At 33.2% G+C, this 24,748-nt stretch overlaps 3 protein-coding genes across 3 annotated transcripts; 2 read left to right on the forward strand and 1 right to left on the reverse strand.

The window, feature by feature from the left end:
- The first annotated feature begins 287 nt into the window (after positions 1-287).
- On the forward strand, positions 288-1,217 carry LOC141547398 (olfactory receptor 4S2-like). The gene has a single exon (XM_074275839.1). It carries the CDS (start codon positions 288-290, stop codon positions 1,215-1,217), a length of 930 nt encoding a protein of 309 aa, XP_074131940.1.
- Positions 1,218-12,792: 11,575 nt separating this feature from the next.
- On the forward strand, positions 12,793-15,649 carry LOC141545886 (olfactory receptor 4C46-like). Its single transcript, XM_074273219.1, has 2 exons — positions 12,793-12,806; positions 14,716-15,649. The coding sequence occupies exons 1-2, from the start codon at positions 12,793-12,795 to the stop codon at positions 15,647-15,649; spliced, it is 948 nt and encodes a 315-aa protein (XP_074129320.1).
- Positions 15,650-19,345: 3,696 nt separating this feature from the next.
- On the reverse strand, positions 19,346-20,284 carry LOC141545955 (olfactory receptor 4C12-like). The gene has a single exon (XM_074273400.1). It carries the CDS (start codon positions 20,273-20,275, stop codon positions 19,346-19,348), a length of 930 nt encoding a protein of 309 aa, XP_074129501.1. The 5' UTR covers positions 20,276-20,284.
- Between the last annotated feature and the right edge of the window lie 4,464 nt (positions 20,285-24,748).

Below are 24,748 nucleotides of genomic sequence, written 5' to 3' on the forward strand. Positions count from 1 at the left end.
TTATTTAATTCAAATTCCTGAATTACTTGTGGAAAAATTGGGAAGAGAGTTCAAAATGACATTCCAGAAAGTAAAGTCTTTGGGAGCAGATTTATTTTTCATCTTCTATTTCTCTAACTCATAAAGCATATTTTGCACATAGCGAATCCTTAATAAATGCTTATCAGATTACATTTCATGCTAGTTACTCTTCACTCTCCACAGTAAAGTTATGTTTCTTCATTTTTAATTTTTCTTGCAGGTATAGGTTTGCTTGGATCAATAATTAGTCGCAAAGCAGCTTATGTATGGAAGATCCAAGCAATGTGACAGAATTTGTTTTCTTGGGAATCCTGCAAGGCTGGAAAATGCAGCGGATGGCCTTTCCTTTCTTCTTAATGCTTTACATTCTGACTGTAGTGGGAAACTTACTCATTATAGTCACTGTCAATTTCAGTGGCTACCTGACCTCTCCTATGTACTACTTCCTCAGCTATCTGTCCTTTGTAGACGTCTGTTACTCCTCTACCACCACTCCAAAGATGATGATTGACTTGTTCATACAGAGGAAAACCATCTCCTTCCATGGCTGCATGATTCAGCTCTTTGCTGTGCATTTCTTTGGGTGTAGTGAGATCTTCCTGCTCACTGTCATGGCCTACGACCGTTATGTGGCCATCTGTCGCCCCTTGCACTATACAGTCATCATGAGCCGCAGCAAGTGCCGGACCTTGGTGTTGATTCTCTGGATTGGAGCATTTCTTCATTCCATCATTCAGTATCTCCTCACTATCCAGTTGCCCTTCTGTGGCCCCAATGTAATTGACCATTATTTCTGTGATGTCCACCCACTGCTGAAACTTGCCTGCTCTGACACCTATGCTGTAGGGCTCATGGTGGTAGCCAACAGTGGTATGATCTCATTGATTGCCTTCTTTTGCTTGGTTATCTCCTACTCTGTGATCTTGTTCACTCTGAGAACTCAGTCAGCTGAGGGTAGACGCAAGGCGCTCTCAACTTGTGGCTCTCATGTTGTTGCTGTATTGCTGTTCTTTGTCCCCTGTATCTATATGTACATTCGTCCAAACACCACCCTTAAAGCAGATAAACTGGTTACTTTGTTTAATACAGTCATGCCCCCAATGCTAAACCCCCTCATATATACCCTCAGGAATGCTGAAGTAAAAAAAGCTGTAAAAAAGCTGTGGAATCAAAAAGTCACTTTAAAAGAAACGTAATCAAAATATTTGCCATAGAGTTAATAGTTACCTACCTTTATTAAGTCTGCATTATATCCAAGGACTCTAATATTAAAAGTATCTCAAAACTACATGATATCTTCCCTGACTTCAAATAACTTAAAGTGTCTTAAAACTGATATTTGATAACATCCATAACAGCAAAGACTAATCAGTAGAGAAGAATACTTAGTAAAACCATGAATGGAAATTATTTTTTCAATTCATATTGGTTTTCTAACATAGGCATTAAAAATAAATAAAGAAAATAAAGTATTCTCTGGGGATAATCATCATTTTTGAAATTTAAGTGTTCTTTGGTACAAGAAATATACTCTGTTATGATTGACACATTTGACTGTAAGCAAAGCATTTGTAGTTTAAATTGGAGGGGAGATCATATTTTGGTAACAATCATTCTTGGTGGAACAGTCTATTGAATACTTTTTCTCGTTGATAGTTTATGAATACAATCCATATTTTACTATCAGTTTTACGGATGCTGAGCAACATTTTAAAAACAATTAATTATTAGATATAATTTAATTTATATTACATTCACATCAAAGCAAATTAAAGATATAATTATATATAATTGTATAATATTCAAATATAATAATATATTATATGCTTAATTATTGACACTGATCAATAATATTACTGACTCCATTTTTATTTATCAATAAGTACTATTTTCAATACAGGCATCCAAGTGGAGTAGGAAATAAAGTGTCAGGCATGGAATCAGGAAGACTCCTCTTCCTAATCTGGTCTCTGATACTGTGTAGCAAATTACTTAACTCTAAAATGATCTCAAGAATCTGAAGAAAAATGACAAACTACTTCAGTATTTCTGCAAAAACAAACAAAGTAACAAAATATAGAGTCATGAAGACTCAGACATGACTGAAAATGCTTAAAAAATATTATTTTTTTATAATTAAAGTCCTCATGGATGTAAAACAAGATACTTTGTAAAGTATTTTCCTCACTACCAGTTACTGAAGTAGTAAAATATTCATATTCCTATGGTTTGGATGAAGAATCAGGGGTGGGGAAGGCGGGAAAAAAATAACTACTTTCTCTCAAGGTTAAACTTCTCCCCCAGCACCCAAATATTGATAAGGTTAGATTTTCCCTTAAAGGCTGCAATAATAGGATTTGATTGAAAAAGAGACAGAAAAGATCAAATTGTTCTACTTCTTTGAGGCAATTTACAAAACAAAACAAACAAACAGAAAACCTTGGAGGTATCCATGCCCTTCTATTCAAAATCACATTCCACACATCTTGATTTGATCAGATGTGTTTCCAGAAGAAGAATTCAAGTGGTGGTATGCATCTACCAATAGCTGTCCTATTGTGATCTTGTTAAATATCCTCATTATAACTGAGACAAGTAAACTTCCTTTTGTTCATTGCTCAGTGATTATCAAAGTCTGATTTTTTTCCCAACATCAAACCTAAAATCATATATGCTTACATCAGATTTGTCCCTAATGCACCCATATTCTATGATCTGAAAGAAGCAGCTGATTTCTTGCTTCTCCTATTCTGTCCCTGCCCTATCTTGATTGGTGCCTGAAATCCTTGGCTATGGAACTATAATAAATCCACCTCTCTTTCTTTCATTTTTCCCTGTTAACACTGTGTGAATGAGTATAATAGCTGTTTGTGTCTAAGAAGGCCACATGAGCATCATAGGATCACTGGGATTGTGCAGAGGTGTTGATGAAGGATAGAGAGGCTGTCTGAAAGCAGAAAAAAAAGCACTCAAAATGAACTTGAGACTTTCTTCACTATTTTACTGAGGGTTTCACTGTTTTCCTTGTTTGGAACTCTGCCATTAAAGTATGAGAGAAATAATTTCCTTGAAAAAAATGAAAGATTATACTTATATCTATCTATTTGTATACCTATATCTTTATCTATATCTAAATATCTACATACCTAGTGATCTATCTATTCATGCTATATCATATTCATCAAAATGAATTAGAATTCTAAAGTAGGCAATCAAAATAAAGTAGGGGAAAAAACAAAAACAAAAAAAAAAAACTAGTAGAATTATTTCCAAACAACTCACTAGTGATAGTAAACATTTTTTTTTTCTTTTCTGAGGAAACCAAAAAGTGGCTCTAAACATAAAAATTATCATATGGTCAATAATTAAATCAGACTGACTAAAATTTGCATCCAAGGATGAAAAAGGTCTATATAATCAGCTAAAACTAGACCTTGTGCTGACTGTGGCTCAGAACATGAGCTTCTCCTTAGGCTTACATTTAAGAAAAGATGGAAAACCATCAGACTGAATAGGTATGAGTGAGCTATATAATACCCCTTGTAGATATGAAAAGGGGATGATATTAAAGATCTTCATAGAATTAAACAACTTTGGCTCCATTGACATTAGTGGTTAGAATATAATCATATTATTGTGCTATTGAATGTTTTGTCTTGAATTCAAACAGATATCGCTCTATCCATTTTGAGATTGTGACCTAATTAAACTGTTTTTCTCATCCTTTTATTTATCTTGAGGTCTAGTCTATTTCTTTCAGGGAATCCTTGCCCAGATTAGCATATGCAAAGATCTCCTAAATTATCTTCACCTGTGTTATCGAGTTAAGTTCACTGACATCCAAGATGCTAAAGTTCAATTTTTCCATCTCCTGTTTGATCCCTTTTTTATTTCAGACTGATTTTTAAAAATCTTTTTGAACTAGCTATTTGCAAGTAAATAAAAAAGTAAAAGTCCATACCCCTTCTCTGTGTGTATTAAATATATATTTCTATATGTGTATATTTGTTTATATAGGCTTAAAATCCTGAAATTATGATCTATTACTTTTGCATATGTCTTGGGCAACCATTACAAATAGAAAATAAGGGCTCAGACTTCAGTATTGGGAATACATTGTATTACGTTTGGGAAAAAAAGCATATATTTCAAAATTTCTACACTCCTTCTATTAAGAGAACATCATTTTAATAAAGCCTGAGTGATATTAGAAGATAAGATTTATAGGAAATCACTAATTTGGTAAAATCATTAGTGGAGGCAATCTGAACGGCAAAAAGAATAGTGAATATACAACAGATTATTAGCATTTGTGTCTTGTATATGATAAATGCAGTGAAAGATATTAACCAGAACCTGGATAATTAGAAAAGTGGTGGACAGTAAGAGCTACAGTGGCATTCTTTTATATGTAGTGAGAGTGAATGAGAACATACCAGCCAAAGTGGTAATAAGGGGAAATTTTATATCTCTAGATGGTTATTTGCACAAAATAGAAAAAGAGAAGCTCAATGAATTGGGTTTGCAACTAAAAATTCTATTTTTTGTTCTCTAGAATTAAATGCCTCAAATGCTAAATTTGAAATTCTGAAGTAAAAAGTGAAGGTTAATGAAATCTAATGTAAGAAAACTATTGAATGAAATAAAACTAAGAGTTGGTTTTATGAAAAGAAACAACAAAGTAACTCAACCTTTAGTTAATTTGATTAGAAAAAAAAAAGAGGAAAATCAACTTGTTAGTCTCAAAAATGAAGAGGGAGAACTTTCCACCAAATGAAGAGGAAATTAGAGCAATAATTAGGAGTTATTTTGCCCAATTTTATTGAAAACCTAAATGAAATTGAAGAATACCTACAAAAATATAGATTATTCAGATTAATAGAAGAGGAAAAAAATTAATTAAATAGTCCCATTTTACAAAAATAAATAGAACAAGCTATTAATCAACTCCCTAAGAAAAAATCCCCAGGACCAGATGGATTTACATGTGAATTTTACCAAACATTTAATGTTAGAATTCTTACAAGGCTCTAAGTTACTAGAATAGATAGAGACAATAATTATCTCTTTAGCATGGTACTTAACAGTTCTCCGGTTCAGTAATATGCTTACTAGAATTCCACAAGATTCACACCTTTAAGAGAGCATACTTTTAAGGATCTCCCACAAGCCCACTGAAACCCACAAGCCCACTCTCTGGGAGGAGGAGTCAAGAGTCATTCCCACTTCCACATTTGTGCTGGCTGGAGACATTGTGAGGGCAAGAGGCAGATGCTGGAAGAGACAAAGGACTAGCAGCAAGAGCTCTCATTAACTAAGGAGAGAGGAAGGCCTCCAGAAAACTAGCCAAGCTCCAAGTGAAGGAGATAAGATTTTGGAAGAGACAATATAGGATTTGGACTTTAACTCCTATTTGCTTTTGAAGTGATTATTGAAACTGAACTGAAGCTAAAGCTGACTCTAGAAGCTCCCCAAGAAATCTGCTCCCAGATAATGATTATAATTTAGAGAAAATAACATTACAATTTAAAAAACAATTAACTCTAATACTATATAAACTATTTGAAAAAAATAGGGTGTTGTGGGCCAGAACTCTGAAACAAGGATTCTTATAAGGTGTTAAATTAATTGAATTGATAAAGACAATGGTTATCTAGTTTATCATGGTGCTTAATAGTCCTCTAAATTCAGCATGATTGATTTAATCTTACAACAAATAATGGTTTCCTAGTGATATAATGATTGGTTTATATTCAGTATAGAGCATATAAACCAGGTAGGATTGAAAGCCAGAGAAGCCAAGCACACTGGAGGTGGGAGCTCAAGCTCTCGGAGCCAAGGGAGAGAGAGATTCATTTCCATCTTCATTAGCCTTGTGATGGCTGGCCTGGCCTCCTGAACTTCCCCCACTGAGACTAAGGCTTGTCAAAGCCAGAGAGGACAAGAGGACTGGAGGCAGGAGCTGAAGCTTTCAGAGCCAAGGAGAGATATTCATTCCATCTTTGATCAGACTCCTAGTGGCTCTCCCAGGGGACCAAGAGGCTCAGAGACAGAGTCAGAGAAGACAAGCGGTCAGGAGGTAGGAGCTCAAGCTCTCAGAGCCAAGGAGAAAGAAATTCATTTCCATCTTTGTCAACCTTGCAGTGTCTGGCCTGTCCTTCTGCATTTTCTCCACTGAAAGCAAGTCCCTTCTGAAGGCCACAAGAAAGCAGCTGAAGGTGAAGGAAACGATAAAGACTTTTGGACTTTAACACCTGGCTATTCTTGTGATGATTACTGAAAAGAAGACTGCTTCCAAGACCTCCAGAAAACCCAAAGAGAACACTACATTTTGGCACTATAACATTACAATAAGGCAAAAAAAGGAATCCTATCAATTTCCTTTTATGATACAGACTTAGTACTAATACCTAAAACAGGAAGGTCAAAAACAGAGAAAGAAAATTATATACCAATCTCTGTAATTAATACTGATGTAAAATTCTTAAATAAAATATTAGCAAAGAGATTAGAGAAAATCATCCTCAGGATAATACACCATGACCAACTAGGATTTATACCAGGAATGCAGAGCTGCTTTAATATTAGGGAAACTATTAGTATAATTGATCATATCAATAACCAAAATAACAAAAGTCATATGATTATCTCAATAGATACAGAAAAAGCATTTTATAGAACCTAACATTCATTCCTGTTAAAAACACTAGAGAGTATTGGGACACATGGACTTTTCCTTAAAATAGTCAGTAGCACCTATTTAAAACCATCACCAAGTATCATATGTAGTGAGGATAAACTGGAACCATTCCCAATACGATCAGGAGTGAAACAAGGTTGTCTACTACCACCATTACTATTCAATATTGTATTAGAACTGCTGTTTTTGGCAATAAGAGAAGAAAGAGAGGCATATCTACAAAACTATAGATTATCCATATTAATAGAATTACAGTAGGTGAAGAGGAAACCAAATTATCATTCTTTGCAGATGATACGATGGTATACTTAGAAAACCCTAGAGAATCAACTTAAAAACTATTAGAAATAATCCACAACTTTAGCAAAGTTGCAGGATACAAAATAAAACCACATAAATCATTAGCATTTTTATACATAACTAACAAACTCCAACATTAAGAGATACAAAGAGAAATTCCATTTAAAATAACTATTGATAATATATATGTGTGTGTGTATATGTGTGTGTATATGTGTGTGTGTATATATATATATACATATACATATACATATACATATACATATACATATACATATACATATACATATACATATATATATATATATATATATATATATATATATATATATATATATATATATATATATATATATATATACTGTATCAATCAAACTCCCAAGAAATTATTTCACTGACCTAGAACAAAATAACAGTAAAATTCATCTGGAAGGACAAAAAGTCAAGAATTTCAAGAGAATTAATGGGGAAAAAAAAGCTATACCAGATTTAAAACTATTTTATAAAGCAACAGTCATCAAAACCATTTGGTACTAGCTAAGAAATAGAGTAGCTGATCACTGGAATAGGTTAGGTTATCACGACAAAATAGTTAATGACTATAGTAATCTATTGTTTGACAAACGGAAAGACCCCAGTTTTGGGATAAGAATTTATTATTTGACAAACATTGCTGGGAAAATTGGAAACTAGTATGGCAGAAACTAGGCACTGACCCACACATAACATTGATAACATTGTACACCAAGATAAGGTCAAATGGGTTCATGATCTAGATATAAAGAATGGTATTATAAACAAATTAGAAGAATATAGGATAGTTTACCTGTCAGATCTGTGGAGGAGGAGGAAAGGAGAACTAGAGATCATAATTGATCATAAAATAGATAAGTTTGATTATAGTAAGTAAAAAAGTTTTTGTACAAACAAAACTAATACAGACAAGATTAGAAGGGAATGGAAAACTTTTACATTCAAGGATTCCATTAAAAACCTCATTTCTAAAGTATATATAGATTTTTCTCAAATTCATAAGAATTCAATCCATTCTCCAATTGATAAATGGTTAAAAGATATGAACAGGCAATTTTAAGATGAAGAAATTGAAACCCAGCAGTGTTACTACTAGACTTATATCCAAAAGAGATCTTAAAGGATTCAGAGGGATCCACATGTGCAGAAGTGTTTATGACAGTCTTTTTTGTAGTGGCAACCAACTGGAAACTGGATGGATGCCCATCAGTTGGAGAATGGCTGAATAAGTTATGGTATTTGAATGCTATGGAATATTATTATTCTATAAGAAACAAGGAGTAGCATGATTTCAGAGAGGCCTGGAGAGACTTACATGAACTGGTGCTAAGTGAAATGAGTAGAACCAGAAGATCATTGTACATGACAACAAGAAGATTATATGATGATCAATTTTGATGAATGTGGCTCTCTTCAACAATGAGGTGATTAAGACTAGTTTGAATGGTCTTCTGATCAAAAGAGCCATCTACACTCAGAGAGAGGACTGTGCAAACTGAGTGTGGTACATCATTTTCACTCTTTCTGTTGTTGTTTGCTTGCATTTTATTTTCTTCATTTTCTTTTTTATTCTTTCTTTTCTTTCATTTTCTTTTTTGGTTTGATTTAATTTTCCCCATACAGCAAGATAATTGTATAAATATGTATGCATATATTGGATTTAACATATATTAGTCTACTTGCCATCTGGGGGAGGGGAGGTGGAAGAAAGGGGGATGGAAACTGGGACACACCATTGTGCAAAGGCTAATGTTGCAGAATTATGTATGCATATGCCTTGAAAGATAAAAATGCTTTAATTTAAAAAAATATATAGGAGGCAGTGAAGCACAATGAATGGCTTTTGTGTTTTGGAATCAGAGGAAATAGAAGACATTTTGTTAAAAACAAAAGAATATAAATAATTCCCTATTTGAAAAATGCTCAAAGTTTATAAATAGACAGTTTTTAGATGAAGAAACAAAAGCAATCTTTAGTCAAAGGAAAAAAGCTTTAAATAATTATTAATTAGTGAATTGCAAATTAAAACAACTCTGAGTTACCATCTCACATCTCTCAGATTGAGTAACATGATAGGAAAATATAATTATAACTGGTGGAGGGGATATTGCAAAATGGGGAAACTATTGCATTTTTGATGGTGTTGTGAAAGGATTCAACCATCCTGGAGGGCAACTTGGAACTATTCCCAAAGAGCTATTAAACTGTTCTTACCCTTTGACTCAGCAGTTCTACTATCGGTTTGGTATCCCAAGGAATTCATATAGGAGGGAAAAGGATCTGCATGTGCAAAAAATGTTTGTTATCAGTTCTTTTTTTGTGGTAGCAAAGAATGGGAAAATGAATAGACACCTACCTATTGGGGAATGGATACATAAGTTGTGGTATCTGAAGATAACATAACATTATTATTGTATAAAAATGATGAACAAGCTGATTTTAGAAAAGCTTAGAAAGATTTAAATGAACTGATGCTGAGAGAACAGCAATGTATTCCTGGTACACAATAACATCAACAATATGTGATGTTAAGCAATGAAAGATTTGGTTCTTCTCTAAGTGGTTCAGTGATCCAAAGCAATCCCCATTTCTTGGCAGAAAATGTCATCTGCATACTAAAGAAGAGCTATGGAAAGGGTAAATCAACACTTTTTTTCTCTCTCATGGTTTTTCCCTTTTGCTCTGATTTTTCTCTACCAAGATGATTGAAAAAGCAATATGAATTAAAGACAAATTAATTAAATTATACCAAACAGAATGAAAATAATAGAAAATATGAAATTTTTCATAAGAAAAACAACTGAACTACACAATAGATTGATGAGATATAATTTAATCATCCATGATCAAAAATAAAAAGTGCTTAAAAATAATAATTCAAGAAATCATCAAGGAATGCACCCTCATATCTTAGATCATGAGTATAATAGGGAAAAAAAACAGTAGTACTTTCCTGAAAGTTATTACAAAATTAAAATTCCTAGGAATGTAATAGTCAAATTCCAGACGTCCTCAATCAATAAGAAAATATTGCAAGTATCCAGAAAGAAACCATTCAAAAATCATGGAATCAAAGTCAGTATAACATAAGATCCATTGGTTTCCAACTTAAAGGAATAGAGAGTTTGAAAAATCATATTCCAGAAAACAAGAGTTAGGATTACAACCAAGAATACCATCAAACATCCATCAACAGTGAGTGTAATCTAGGAGGGAAAAATAGATATTTAATAAATAAATGACTTTTAGGCATTTGTGCTGAAAAGATCAGAGGTTAATAGAAAATTTGAAATTCAAACACAAGAACCAAGGGAAGCAGAAAGAAGAAAGATAAACATGAAAGAGGAAAATATGTATACAAAACAATTAAGTTGTTTACATTTCCGCATTGGAAGATGATACATATAACAGCTAAGAACTTTATCATAATAAGGGGACTTAGGAGTACACATATGCAGAATGTATATGGGAGTTGATTTTGTTGGGATGAGTTCACGAAAATGAAACAGTGAAGAGGTGAGAAAGAGGGAAATATTGGAGAAAGGAGAAAGGTAAAATAAGAAAATTTTATCAAACATAAAAGAGACACACAAGGAGATTTTTTACTGGAGATAAAATGGAGGAGGTTATGGTTACTTTCTAACCATTTATCCCCTTGGAATTAGTTCAGAGAATGAAAAAAAAAATAGCATAACAACGTTCTTAAGAAATTTATCATTATTTAAAAAGTTAGGAATATACATAAAAAGAGCATAGGTATGGTTTGAGATGAGAATGATCAGATAACAATTAAAATATTAAAATTGTGCGGGGCATACATTGGGAGAAAGGGAAGAAAGAGATGGAATGGAGCAAATTATCCCAATAAAGACGATGTACAGAGCATGTACAGAAGGGGGACATTACCATGAAGCTTCTCAGATGGAGGCCTCATTTTTTCAAATACATTTATTTTTAAAATAAATAAATTTTCAAATAAAATTCTTGTCAAATTGACAAGAAAACATATGTTTGTAATGAAGTACTATTGTGCCGTGAGAAATGACAAGGGGGATTGCTTTCAGAAAATAATGGAAAGGCCTTTATGATCTGATACAAAGTGAAGTAATTTTGTGATGATGATCAACTGTGAAAAACTTAGTTACTTTGAGGAATATAATGATCCAAAAAATTATATAATAATAAAAAAAAACTTATGGTAATAAATATTCTCCATCTCTAGATAAAGAGCTGATGAATTCTAAGTGCAAATTGATACTTAGGCTTCTCATTTTATTTTTCTTGCTTTTTTTATGTAATGTGGCTATAAAATGTATTGCACAGTTTCATATGTGTAATTCATATGTTGCTTGTTTTCTCTGTGGTGGTAGACAAGAAGAAGGAAATTTGGAACTCAATTTTTAAAAGGTTAAAAATAATTAGTAATAAATATTTAAAATTTAAAGAACCATATGGTGTTTATTATATACTATATATTATCTTATAATGTTAATAATAGTTAATATTAAGTATTTTAATGATTTTATGTCAAAGTTAACAGAAGTGTGCTGGTTGCTATTTTAAAGTTGGCTCAAAGAAAAATATTGGGAAGCTGCCAGGGCCAGATTCCTTGCCACTCCATATGGTCAAATAAGATGATCTGGGCTATCTAGTTGGCAAACATTTCTGATTGGGGACGTCAGTAGTCCCTTTGAGAGCTTCAGAGTCAGTGTGGCTAAGCCTGGTCCTGAGAGAATCCATTTGACACAATCTCTTTTTGTGGAAAAGGGAGTTGCAGTGATAGGAAAGGAGTGGTCAGAAGGGAAAGTGGCTCTGCTGGTGCCAGAACACACAATTTCCCTTTATCTAGTCACAAAGATGGACAAACAACATGCTCTGAATCCAGTACTGCAGAGAATCTTCACAGAAACTTTTAGTATTTTTGAGACCACAACTGCCACTAGTAGCAGAGGAGTGACTACTGAAGCAGATTAATTAAGAGGATGCACCTTTCTCATTAAAAGGTACTCATATTAATCTCTTAGTTCCCTACCTGTTCTATCTTGAAATGTTTAATCAGTAGAAATTGCAGGGTTTCTCCCCCATATCTAAACAAAGAATATGAAATTCTTATTTTCTATTGTTTCAGTGTTGAATTATTGCTAAATGTCTGTCTTTCTTCCTCTGTATTATTTTTTTTTTGAATTTCTTCTTCTATATCATTTCCTTTTATTTTTTTTTAAGTGAAGTAGAGACAGCACATATACTGAAAATCAGAATCTTGGGTTTGGGGTTCTGGCTCTGTCACACATTAACTGTATGACTTGAGGAGAGGAACTGGTGGTGCTATGTCACTTCATTCTCTGGGACATAGTTTACTCATCTGTATATTGAATTCAATGAACTCTTAAGCCTCCTGAAGAAGGCACATTTTAAGCTTCCAAGTATCTGGGATAGATTCTTGAACTTGGAACATGAGACTTTGATATCAGTTTTGATATTTTTTAGTTGTGTGCCCTTCAGCAAGTAATTTGACTCTCTGAATCTTACTAGATTAGATAAATAACTTGCTGGAGACATTATAGAAGGAAGGAAGCAAACAAGCATTCATGAGGTGCCTACTAAATGCCAGGCATTTTGCTAGGTACTCTACAAATATCATTGCATTTGATCTTCACAACAACTTTATTTTTACTCATCATTTTAGAGTGGAGGAAACTGAGGCAAGAAAAACTTAAGTGAATCACACAGCTAATGAAATGTCTGAGACTGAATTTGAATTCAGGTATTCCTGATTCTAGACCTCCTCACCTGGCTGTACCAATAAACCAATACAAAAGGCATTCTTATTTAATTCTCGTTTGGATGAGATTACTACTGAGATCCTATAAAACTTTGAGATACTCTGGGCAAAAACTATACCATCGGTAGCTTGTCAAAGTCCTGCTGCTGCTGCTTTTCTAATTCTTGTACACAATTCCGGTGACCACTACCTCCCATCATTAGTGCCTCCTACTTTAAGCAATCTCTAAGCAGCTAATCCTCATGTGTCATTTTGTCCAATGGTTAATTAGCCTTAAGTGCTCCATTGTCTGATTCAAGCAAAACCTTTTTAGAATTTCAGCCCTTTACAGAAAGGGAAACTGCTCAGAAAAAAATTAAAATAAAATAAAGAGCCCCCCCTCCAAAAAAAAAAAAAAGAGTCAGATATGCTCATGGTGCTAAAGTACTGACTACTGAATCAAAAAAACTAGAATCAACTGTTTTGTGACCTTGGAGACTCACTTAATGTTTCTATACTTTTTTCATCTATGAAATAATAATAGATAATTGCACAATTATTTGGAAAGATTTTTGAACTTATATAAATACATATATATGTATATTATATGCTATATATATGTGTGTGTAGATAGATAGATAGATAGATAGATAGATGTTGTATTTGATTCTTATAACTTGCTAAAGTAGGTGAAACTGAGGCTCAGTAAGTAACATTGAATGATGTGAACAAGATAATTCCTAAATCTTTACCTCTGTGATATTACAATTTATTACATTAGAAGGATCAGGAACTCTTTGGTTTTGAGGCCTGGGTGCAGACATTACATTAATTTTTTCCCAAGATTGTCACTGACAGATAAAGTATAGATAAACAAAAAACTGTGTCTTGTGTGTGTGTATGTGTGTGTGTGTGTGTGTGTTAGAAAGAGAAGAGACTGACAGAGACAAAGAGACAGAGATAGAGGAGACAGACAAAGACAGAGAGATAGAAACAGAAAGATAGAAGCAGAGATAGAAAGAAACAGAAACAGACACAGATGGACAAAAACACAAAGACAAAAAAAAAAAACAAAAAAAAAAAACAGAGACAGAGGCAAACACAGACAGACTGGGGGAGATTTACCAAAGTTTCATAGTTTACAATAATATTGCTACCTACTCTCTCTATAGACTTCATGACATCATATTCTGTTATATGTTAAATATATATATATATGCACACACATATATATGTATAAAATAAGGCTATAAAAATTTAAGATCCCTTCTAGTCTTAAGTCCTGATTAAAATAATATATATTTCTAATCTATTTTGGGTTTTTATATATGTGTGTATAAATATGTGGATATATATATATATACATATATATGTATAATTTCCCATTATGTATAGATAATAGGATTCTCTATTGCACACAGTTCCTCTCTTTCATGTCCACTAATACATTACTTTTATTCTAAAAACCATCTCTTTCTTTCTTTATCCTCTCATAGCATGATACATTTACAAGTTGCAAGAACATCAGAGATCATCTAATGTAATTCTCCCATTTTTACACGAACAAACTGAGATCCGGAATGGAGACATGATTTCCCCAAGCTGGCTTCAATGGTTAGTAGTGTGTCCCAGGAATCACCTTTTCCTTGCATTTTGACTCCTTTTGAATCTAGTACAAGTTAACTTCATCCTTCCTCTCCCTATTTAACTAGGAAAGAGGAATGAAGAAAAAAAAAAACCCAATCTGCTATTGTTTATGAAATTTGGCAAAATCATTTTGGCTTCCAGAGGTTTTTTTTTCTTATGTGAAAGAAATTCAAAATTATATCAGTGATTTATTTATTTGTTTGTTTTTGCAGATCATGAGCATCTCTGTGCACTATTTATCTTGACATTGAACACATATGGAAAATATGAGGAATGTGACTGAATTTATTCTCTTTGGGCTCACTCAGGACCCCAATTTGGAGAAAATTGTTTTTGTTATGTTTTTCATCATCTATATTATAACCCTCGTGGGTAATATGCTTATTGTGATCACCATTATTTCCAGTCAAACTCTGAGCTCCCCTATGTATTTTTTTCTTGCCTTCTTATCCTTCATAGATGCCTGTTATTCCTCTGTTACAGCCCCCAAAATAATCATCAATTCAGTATCTGCAAGCAAGACTATCTCATATGAAGGCTGCATGACTCAGCTCTTTACAGAACACTTGTTTGGGGGTTCAGAAATCATTCTGCTAACAGTAATGGCCTATGACCGCTATGTGGCCATCTGCAAGCCTCTGCACTACATGACCATCATGAGCCGACGTTTGTGTGTCCTCCTTGTCTTGGTGGCTTGGGCAGGAGGCTTTCTTCATGCTCTGATCCAGCTCCTTTTTACCTTCCACTTGCCCTTCTGTGGTCCCAATCTTGTTGATCATTTCATGTGTGATCTGTACCCATTGCTTAAACTGGCCTGCACAGATACCCATGTCCTGGCTCTGCTGGTGGCAGCCAACAGTGGGTTCATCTGCATGCTAAATTTCCTAATGTTGCTCGTTTCCTATGCAGTCATTCTATTTTCTCTAAGGTCCCACAGCACTGAAGGGCGACGTAAAGCTCTGTCTACCTGTGGCTCTCACATCACTGTGGTTGTTCTATTTTTCATACCCTGTATTTTCATGTACATGCGCCCTTTGACTTTCTTCCCCATTGACAAAACTGTAGCCGTATTTTATACACTTATTACTCCCATGCTAAACCCTTTAATCTATACTCTGAGAAACAAGGATGTCAAAAATGCCATGAGGAAACTCTGGAATACAAAAGTGAAATCTGGTGAGCAATAATTGCCCTGCAGTGAAATAAAAATTTGGGTATGAATTGAATAGGATCAAAAGGAAAGATTTTATTGATAGCCTGTGGTGAAGTGTTAGAGTGATTTTTTAATGCTTAATTTATATTCAGATAAAATCAGATCTTTCTCTGGGTATGAATAGGATTTTTCATCAATAATGCATTAGAATACTCTTGTATCATTGTATTGCTAAGAACAGCAAAGTCATTTATAGCTGATCAAGCCAGAACACTGCTATGACTTTGTACACAGTGCATTTCACTTTGCTTGAGTTCATAGAGAAATTTCCATGTTTTTCTAAGAGCATCCTTATTGTAATTTCGCATAATACAATAATATTCCATCATAATCATATACCATAATTTATCTAGCCATTCCCCTCAATTCCCTTTTTATTTGCCTTGAAAATAGAGCTACTTATTTGGAACTATGCTCAAAAAGTTATCAAACTGTGCATACCCTTTGATCCAGCAGCATTGCTACTGGGTTTGTATCCAAAAGAGATCTTAAAGAAGGGAAAGGGACCTGTATGTGCAAGAACGTGTGTGGCAGCCTTCTTTGTGGTGACCAGAAATTGGAAACTATGTGGATGCCTATCAATTGGAGAATGGCTGAACAAATTGTGGTATATGAATATTATGGAATATTATTGTTCTGTAAGAAATGACCAACAGGACAATTTCAGAAAGGCCTGGAGAGACTTACAGGAACTGATGCTGAGTGAAATGAGCAGAACCAGGAGATCATTATATACTTCAACAACAATATTATATGATGATCAATTCTGATGGACATGGCCCTCTTCAATAATGAGATGAACCAAATCAGTTCCAATAGAGCAGTAATGAACTGAACCAGCTATGCCCAGCGAAAGAACTCTGGGAGATGACTATGAACCACTACATAGAATTTCCAATCCCTCTAATTTTGTCCACCTGCATTTTGGATTTCCTTCACAGGCTAAATGTACACTATATCAAAGTCCAATTCTTTTTGTTCAGCAAAACAACTGTTTGGTCATATATATATATATATATATATATATTGTATTTAATTTATACTCTAACATGTTTAACATGTATTGGTCAACCTTCCATCTGGGGGGAGGGAAGGAGGGGAAAAATTGGAACAAATGGTTTAGCAATTGTCAATGTTATAAAATTACCCATGCAAATATCTGCTAAATAATAACTATTATAAAAAATGGACCTGCTTATATTCTTATATTTTTGTGTATGTATATACATATATATATATATATATATATATATATATATATATATATATATATATATAGGTCCTTTTCCTTTTAAAAAATATTTTTTGGTATTCATGCCTAGTAGTGGTACTGTTTGTCAAAGGATATATATGAACTTATGGCCCTTCTTATTTATTTTTTAATAAGTTTGACTAAGTTCCCTGTATGTTTGAGAAATGAGGCGTTATGAGAGAAACTTGCTTCAAAATTCTTCTTACAATTACTGTTGCTTATTTCATTTTCCACATTAATTCCATTCTATCTCTCCTTTCACCATGTTCTTTCTCATTAAGTTTTGCCACTGAATATGCTCTATTCCAATATATCCTCTCTTTTGCCATCCTCCCCTCTTTCTGTATCCCATTCCTTTCCAACTTTCCAGTACAATAAAATAAATTTCTATATAGAGAGACTGTTTAGATTATTTCCTCTTTGACCCAGTTCTGATGAGACTAAAGTTTACTGGTTTCCTCTCTCTTTCTGCTCTTCCCCTCAATTATAAAAGCTCTTTCTTGCTTCTCTTTATGACTGATAATTATACCATTCCACTTCTCTCTTTTCCATTCTCCCAGTACACTATTTTTTCATCCATTAATTTTATTAAAAAAAAAAGATAGTCTTTCATATTCATCTCACACCTGTGCCCTCTTATATATTCCTTCAAACTGCCATAATAATGAGAAAGGTCTAATGAGGTATGAGTATCATTCTCCTATACAGGAATATAAACAGATAAACCTTATTAAGTGCCTTATGCTTCTCCTGTGTTTGGTATTTGAAATCAGATTTTCCATTTTCTTCCTTTTTTTTCATCACAAATGCTTGAAAATTCTCTATTTGATAATAGTTTTTCTGGGTAGGTGATTATTGGTTGTAACCTTAGCTTCATTGCTCTTCAAGCTATCATGTTCCAAACCCTCTGGTCCTTCAATGCAGAAGCTGCTAAATCTTGGGTTACCCTGATTGTAGCTTCACTATACTTGATTTGTTTCTTTTTAGATGTGTACAATATTTTCTCCTTAACCTGAGAGTTTTAGAATTTAGTTAAAATATTCTTGGGAGTTTTTATTCTGGGATCTCATTCAGGAGGTGATAAGTGGATTCATTCAATATTTTATTTTGCCCTCTGGTTCTAGAATATCAGGATAGTTTTTCTTGATAATTTCTTAAAAGCTCATGTCCTGGCTTTTTTTTTTTTTTGATCATGACTCATATAGACCAGTAATTTTAAAATCATTTCTCCTTGAGCTATTTTCCACATCATTGTTTTTCCAATGAGATATTTCACTTTTCCCCCATTTTTCTATTCTATAATTATATTTATTTCTATACTATATATGTGTATAGATGTATATGGATTGATAAGAAACAGACTGATCTTTTGATCACTCAGAAGAATTTATTTTTTTCCCTTTATGAATGACTCAGAGTGTCAAGATACACCTAAAAGTTAACATGCAGCTACTACTTACTTATATTACACACACACACACACACACACACACACACACACACACACACATGACAGAATATGAAGTGGAGTTATAGATAGATTTTAGATCTGTATATTATCTCCTATTTCTTGTTCTATTTCTCATCTATAATGTTGCATTCCCAACTCTGTGCCTCTATACCATCTGTTCTGTATGGCTGGAATTCATCATTTTTTATCTTCATGTCTTGATACCAATAGATTCCTTCAAGATTCAAATCAACTTTTTTTTTTCAAGGGAATGTTCCTGGTCCTTCAGACAGTTGGTGATGTTTTTTTTTTTTTCTTTGCATCTCCACTACAGAGAAAACTTTTGGCATAGTGAATATTTAATAAATTATTTCTTGGATTTAATTGATCTACTTTAACTCCATTCCTTTTACAGATGAGGATGTAGATTATGCATCTTGCTTGTTTCCCTGAAGCTGGATATAGGTATTCTGACAGTAGAGCTAACATTCTCTACACATACCATGTATGTGCTTCAGTGAGTAATCACATGCCCTTTCATTTCTGCTTTATATTTATGACACACATATCTAGATTAAGGATTAGCATTCTTTTAAGATACTTCCCTTTAGAAGAAGAAGTTTTATACTAAAAGTGGCAGAGGAAATAATTTTGCATAAAGAAAAAAATTAAGCCAACCAACAGTGAACATACCATACTGCCCCTTTCATCAATGAGCAGAATAATTCCAAAAAAGGGGAAGAAAGGAACTTTAGTTTACAATTTGGGAATTTCAGATTTAGATATAGTCTCTGAACTTTGGCTTCCCTATTTATAAAATGAGAGTAGTAATCATTTTTAATGGTGATAACCATTTTTGTTATCATGGGGAAATTGCCAAATTTTTAAAATGTATAGACATGAGTTGATATTTTTATCATAAATCATAAAACCCAACAATTTCAAAAGTTGTTTTTTCACAGTGAAATTTATTTCTTACTTGAAGATACCTTTTGACTCCAGAGCTTCCTCATGGCACTTTTTACCTCAGCATTTCTTAGAGTATAGATCAGGGGATGTAACATGGGGGCCACTAAAGTATAAAATACAGCCACAGCTTTGTCTATGGGAAGAGTGACCACAGGCCTCAGATATACAAATATACAAGGCACAAAAAATAAGATAACAACAGTAATGTGAGAGATACAAGTTGAGAGGGCTTTGCGTCTCCCTTCAAGACTGTGAGTCTTCAAAGAATTAAAGATGACAGCATAGGAAACTATCAAAAGGAGAAAGTTTAACAGACAGATGAAGCCACTATTTGCTGCAACAAATAGGCCAAGAGTATGAGTATCCATGCAAACAAGTTTGAGTAAAGGATTTAAGTCACACATGAAATGATCCATAACATTGGGTCCACAGAAAGGCAACCAGACTGTAAAGAGAAGTTGGATTATTGCATGCAGAAAGCCCCCAGCCCAGGCAACCCCCACCAGAAGGCCACAGAGCCTCGGACTCATAATTGTAGTATAGTGTAGAGGCTTGCAGATGGCTACATAACGATCATAGGCCATGACTGTTAGCAAGATGATCTCAGCCCCACCAAAGAAATGTTCTGCAAAGAGTTGAGTCATACAGCCATTGAAAGAGATGGTTTTCTTCTCAGAGATTGAGTCAATTATCAATTTTGGGGCCATGGAAGAAGAGCAAAGGCCATCTATGATGGACAAGAAAGACAAGAAGAAGTACATGGGGGAGTTCAGAGCTTCACTGGTGGTGACAGTGACCACAATAAGCAAGTTACCCACCAAAGTTATCAAGTAGATGAGTAAAAATACCATGAATACTACTTTCTGCATCTTTGGATTCTGTGTAAGTCCCAATAGGATGAATTCAGTCACGTTGTTTTCAATCTCCATTTATACTGTCAAAACAGAATGAAACTGAGGGAATGGAGAGTTGCTTTACCTGAAAAGAAGATTACAAAATCACAAAGTTCAAAAACTGAGCAGATGATCAGCCACCCTCTTTTTGAATATTTTGAAATTATATCCTCTCAATTGATTTTTGTTCAAAATTCATTTGTACTTTTATAATTTCTTCACTTTGCTTATCACTGTTTTGGAATTAGATATTCAAAAAGCTTAAATTTTTATTGGTAGCCTATTAGAGCAAGCTATCATCCTGCAGGAATGAATTCTGGGTGGCTAAAGAACGTAGGATTCTCAAAAGATATTAGTGATAGTGTTTCTTGGACATTGGAATTGTATCTGAGCAAAAATTATCTCAAGAAACCTTTCCACCTAAGATGATATCTATCTTCTATCTCCTTTATTTACAAATGATATTTTTATTAATCACTATTTTCATTGAGCTCTCTGAACCTCTCACTATCATAATATGATTTCTTTAACTTTTAAAAGCAGGTAGGGGCAAGCTCAAAGTTTTCTAATTTGCTAATGAACACAAAGATAGAGTTTAGAGTGACACTGATATTAAGCATAATGATTTTATCTTCTACTGGCTCTAAAGCATATTTTTCTTCCACAAGCTAGAAATAATATAAATGATTAATCTGTACTTCTCAGTGTCAATTTTCACTATAAGATGTAATTATCTGAAGAGAATCAAATTTTGATTAATGCAATAGAGTACACTGCAAAATGATATCTAGTAAGACAGTGTAACTAACAAACATTGTTTAAGTCCATAGAAACTTCAAGTTATAGGATTCTGAATCTAGCCGGAGAATAAAACATGATGATTAATAATTATAATATAGTGTCATATAGTAAGCTTGCTAGTAAATAAGTCATTTTTGAGTATTATAGATGACCAAATTAACAATGAAAGACAGATGAAGAAAGATGTCATTTGCATCCAGAGAAAAACATGATAAATCGAAGTGTGTATAGAATAATTTTAATCTATATATTTATTTGTGTGGTCATCTCTAAGATATGGAAGGAGTGTAGAAGAAGGAAAAAAGGCAAAAAAAAGAAAGAAAGGAAAAGAGAATTTAATTGATAACTGTTCTGTATATGAAAAGAATAACAAGTTGTGCATAGTAGATTTTCATTTTCATGTGTAATCATCTTTTTTATTCTGTTGTGAAAATGATTGCTTTATTTCATAAATTAAAAATAAAATAAATTGAAACTAAGAGTTGCAACAAAGCATTTTATGAGATGTTAAAGTGAAGGAAGTCGGTATTGCCCAGGGTATAAAGGAACACTTCCTAGAAGAAATGTCACTTTCTTTGGGATTTAGGCTATGACTAAAAATTTACCAAAGAGGAGGTAAGGCAACATAGCCAAAAATTGAATATCAGAAAAATATGTTCCCATGAAAGTATAAACAAGGAAAAGAAAGAATTCATAGCTTCATAGATTTGCAACTGGAAGGTAACTTAGGGGCTATTGCTCAGCTCCTCTTTTGAAAGATGTTATAACCTGAAGAATTAGAAATAGAAAATGACTCCTTTAGGAACACAAAGTATTCCCAGGTCTTTGTGACTGGGTTCAAAGACTACTCCACTCTATCTCTTGATATTGAATTGAAATAATATTATATTCTATCAAACAAATTAGTGAAAACAAATTATAGAATGCTTGGAATGCCCAGATTAGGAATTTACCTGGTAAGCAATCATGAGTCACAAAAGAACTTTGAGTTTTGCTCATGTGGTTTTTAATATTTTTTTCTGTCAAAGCCAGCTCTCCATGACCCCATTTGGAATTTTCTTTTTTCTTTTCTTTTCTTTCTTTCTTTCTTTTTTTTTTTTGCAAAAATACCAGAATTTTTTATAATTCCTTTTCTAGATCATTTTACAATTAAGGAACCTGGGGGAAACAAGGTTAAGTGACTTGCCCAGGGTCACATAGCTATAAACTTCTTTTTTGACTCCAGGCCCTAGTGCTCTGTCTACTGTAGCTCCTATCTGTCCTTTAAATCCCACTTAATTCTGGAAACATACAAGAAGTCTATAGATAGATAGGGGAGATTTAATTAATGTTTATTGAACTACAGAAGGAAAATAAATGGAATGGAAGGAAAGGAAATGGAAGTAGAAGGAACAAGAGGAAAGAGAAGTAATGGTAATAAGCATTTTTATAATACCAGACATTGGAATAAACATCATCAGCAACAGCAGCCCCTGCAAGTAAAATTTATGAGAATATAAATCACTCCTCAAATGATAAATGATCAAAAGATATAAACAGGTAGTTTTCAAATAAATAAATCAAAGCTATTTATAGGTACATAAAAATACTCTAAATAATTACTGATTAGAGAAAGCAAGGTAAAAATAATTCTGAGGTACAACTCACAAATTTTATAATTTATTAATATGAGAGAAAAGCAAAACAAAAAATGTTTGAAGGAATATTGAGAAATGGAGCTACTAATAACCTATTGATGGAGTTATGAGCTGATTCAACCATTTTGCAAATCAGTTTGGAACTATGCCTAAAGAATTATAAATCTGGGCATAACCTTTAATACAGCAATAGACCATAATAGGTATGTATCCCAAAGAGATAACAAAAAAGTCAAAAGGACTTTTTTTTATTAAAAATAGCAGTACTTTTGTAGTGACAAAGAATTTAAAAATGGTAGAATGTTCATCAATGCAGGAATAGCTAAAGATGCTGTGATATATGCTTGTAATAGAATATTATTATGCTAAAAGAAATGACAAATAGGATGATTTCAGAAAACACTTGATTGTATGGACTGATACAAAGTGAATTGAGTGAACAGAAACAAGAGAACACTGTACATAGTAATAGCAATGTTGCATCATAATCAACTGTGAACGACTTAGCTATTCTCAGTAATACAATGATCTAAGACAGTTTCGAAAAGACTAAAAAATGGTGCTTTCCCATTTTAGAGATAGAACTAATGGAGTCTGAATTCAAAAAATTAAATTTTCTCTTTCCATCCTTCCTTCCTTCCTTCTTTCTTTCCTTCCTTTATTTTTTTGGAGTGGAAAAGGTCTGCGTCTTCTTTTAAGCCATGACTAATATGGAATGTTTTTGTATTGCATGATTGTGCATGTATAACCTATTTCAAATTGTTTACTGTATCAGGGAGAGGTAAATGGAAGAAGAGAAAGAGAAAATTTGGAAAGCAAAATTAAAAAAAAAAAAACAAATATTAAAAATTAAACAAATACATGTATTTTTACATATAATTTAGTAAAATATAACATTATTCAAAGAAAAAAAATTAAAAATTAAAAATAAACCCAGCCTTTCTTGATTTCAGGCTCACTGAAAAAATTTACTGTGCTACCTAACACAATGCTATGTTAAAGTGGTAATTATATTCAGGAGGCTATATCCTAAATAGAATGATAGACATTACAAGAGCAGAATGACATGATCAGATCACATAAATCAACAATTATTTTGATAACATAAATGAGAGACTAGAGTGCTTCAAAGAAAGAAGCTTGAAGCCTTGTTAAACTTATACTTTTTGAGACACATGGTAATTAAATCCATGATAATAAAGTCGAAATCAGAAGTTTAACCAGAGGATTTGACTTTGATACTCAATTTCAACTTTTTGATACCTAACTGGCCTTTGGTAAATCACTTTCTCAAACTATGTTTCAGTTTTTATATAAGAAGAAAGTCCTCTTTTATCAAAGGTCTCTTCCTATTTTCAAATGGAAGTTCAAAGGACAAACAACAACCCTTCCTCTTTGAAATCATGTGACCCAGAGAGATGAGAAGAGGGATCATGGGCTACCCCTAGGAGGTAGCAGTTCAAGTAAAAAGGTAGTTACATGGACACTTTTATTATGCATTTTCCCTGTCTTCCCTGAAGTCTCTCTTTTGCTCCTTTTGTCACCATCTTCAATTTCATTGAATCATTCCCCGAAATTTATGAGCCATAAAAGGAAATTCTGATCATATTTTTACAGTAAAATGCAACTCAGACATTTTGGATGTAGATAGTAAAAGAATTCCCTAACCTTACAATTCCCCACAACATACCCACACAAATAGAAAAAAAAAAAATTGCAGTAAACAATCAAATTGATATTCATGACAATTATCTGTCTAGAAGATCATTTTAGCAAAGGGTTACATTGTAGAGGAATAAATATTGAGTCATAATTATAGAACTTCAGAGTGAGAAGGGTTGTCAAACGTCATTTAATTTGATTTCTGTATGACAAAGAATCCAGCTGGCAATAGTATCAACAATAGATTCATCCAATATTTCTTTGAAGAACTTAAGTAAACAGAAATCCACACATTCAAAGGAAGTCCATTCCATTTTACAAGATTTCTAAATTTTGAGGACTCTGTTTCCTTCTATAACTGTGTCCCCTTTTACAGAACTTCAATTTTCCCACTACATCTTCTATCCAC

The sequence above is a fragment of the Sminthopsis crassicaudata genome, chromosome 6, assembly GCF_048593235.1.
Source record: "Sminthopsis crassicaudata isolate SCR6 chromosome 6, ASM4859323v1, whole genome shotgun sequence".
Lineage (NCBI taxonomy): Eukaryota > Metazoa > Chordata > Mammalia > Dasyuromorphia > Dasyuridae > Sminthopsis > Sminthopsis crassicaudata.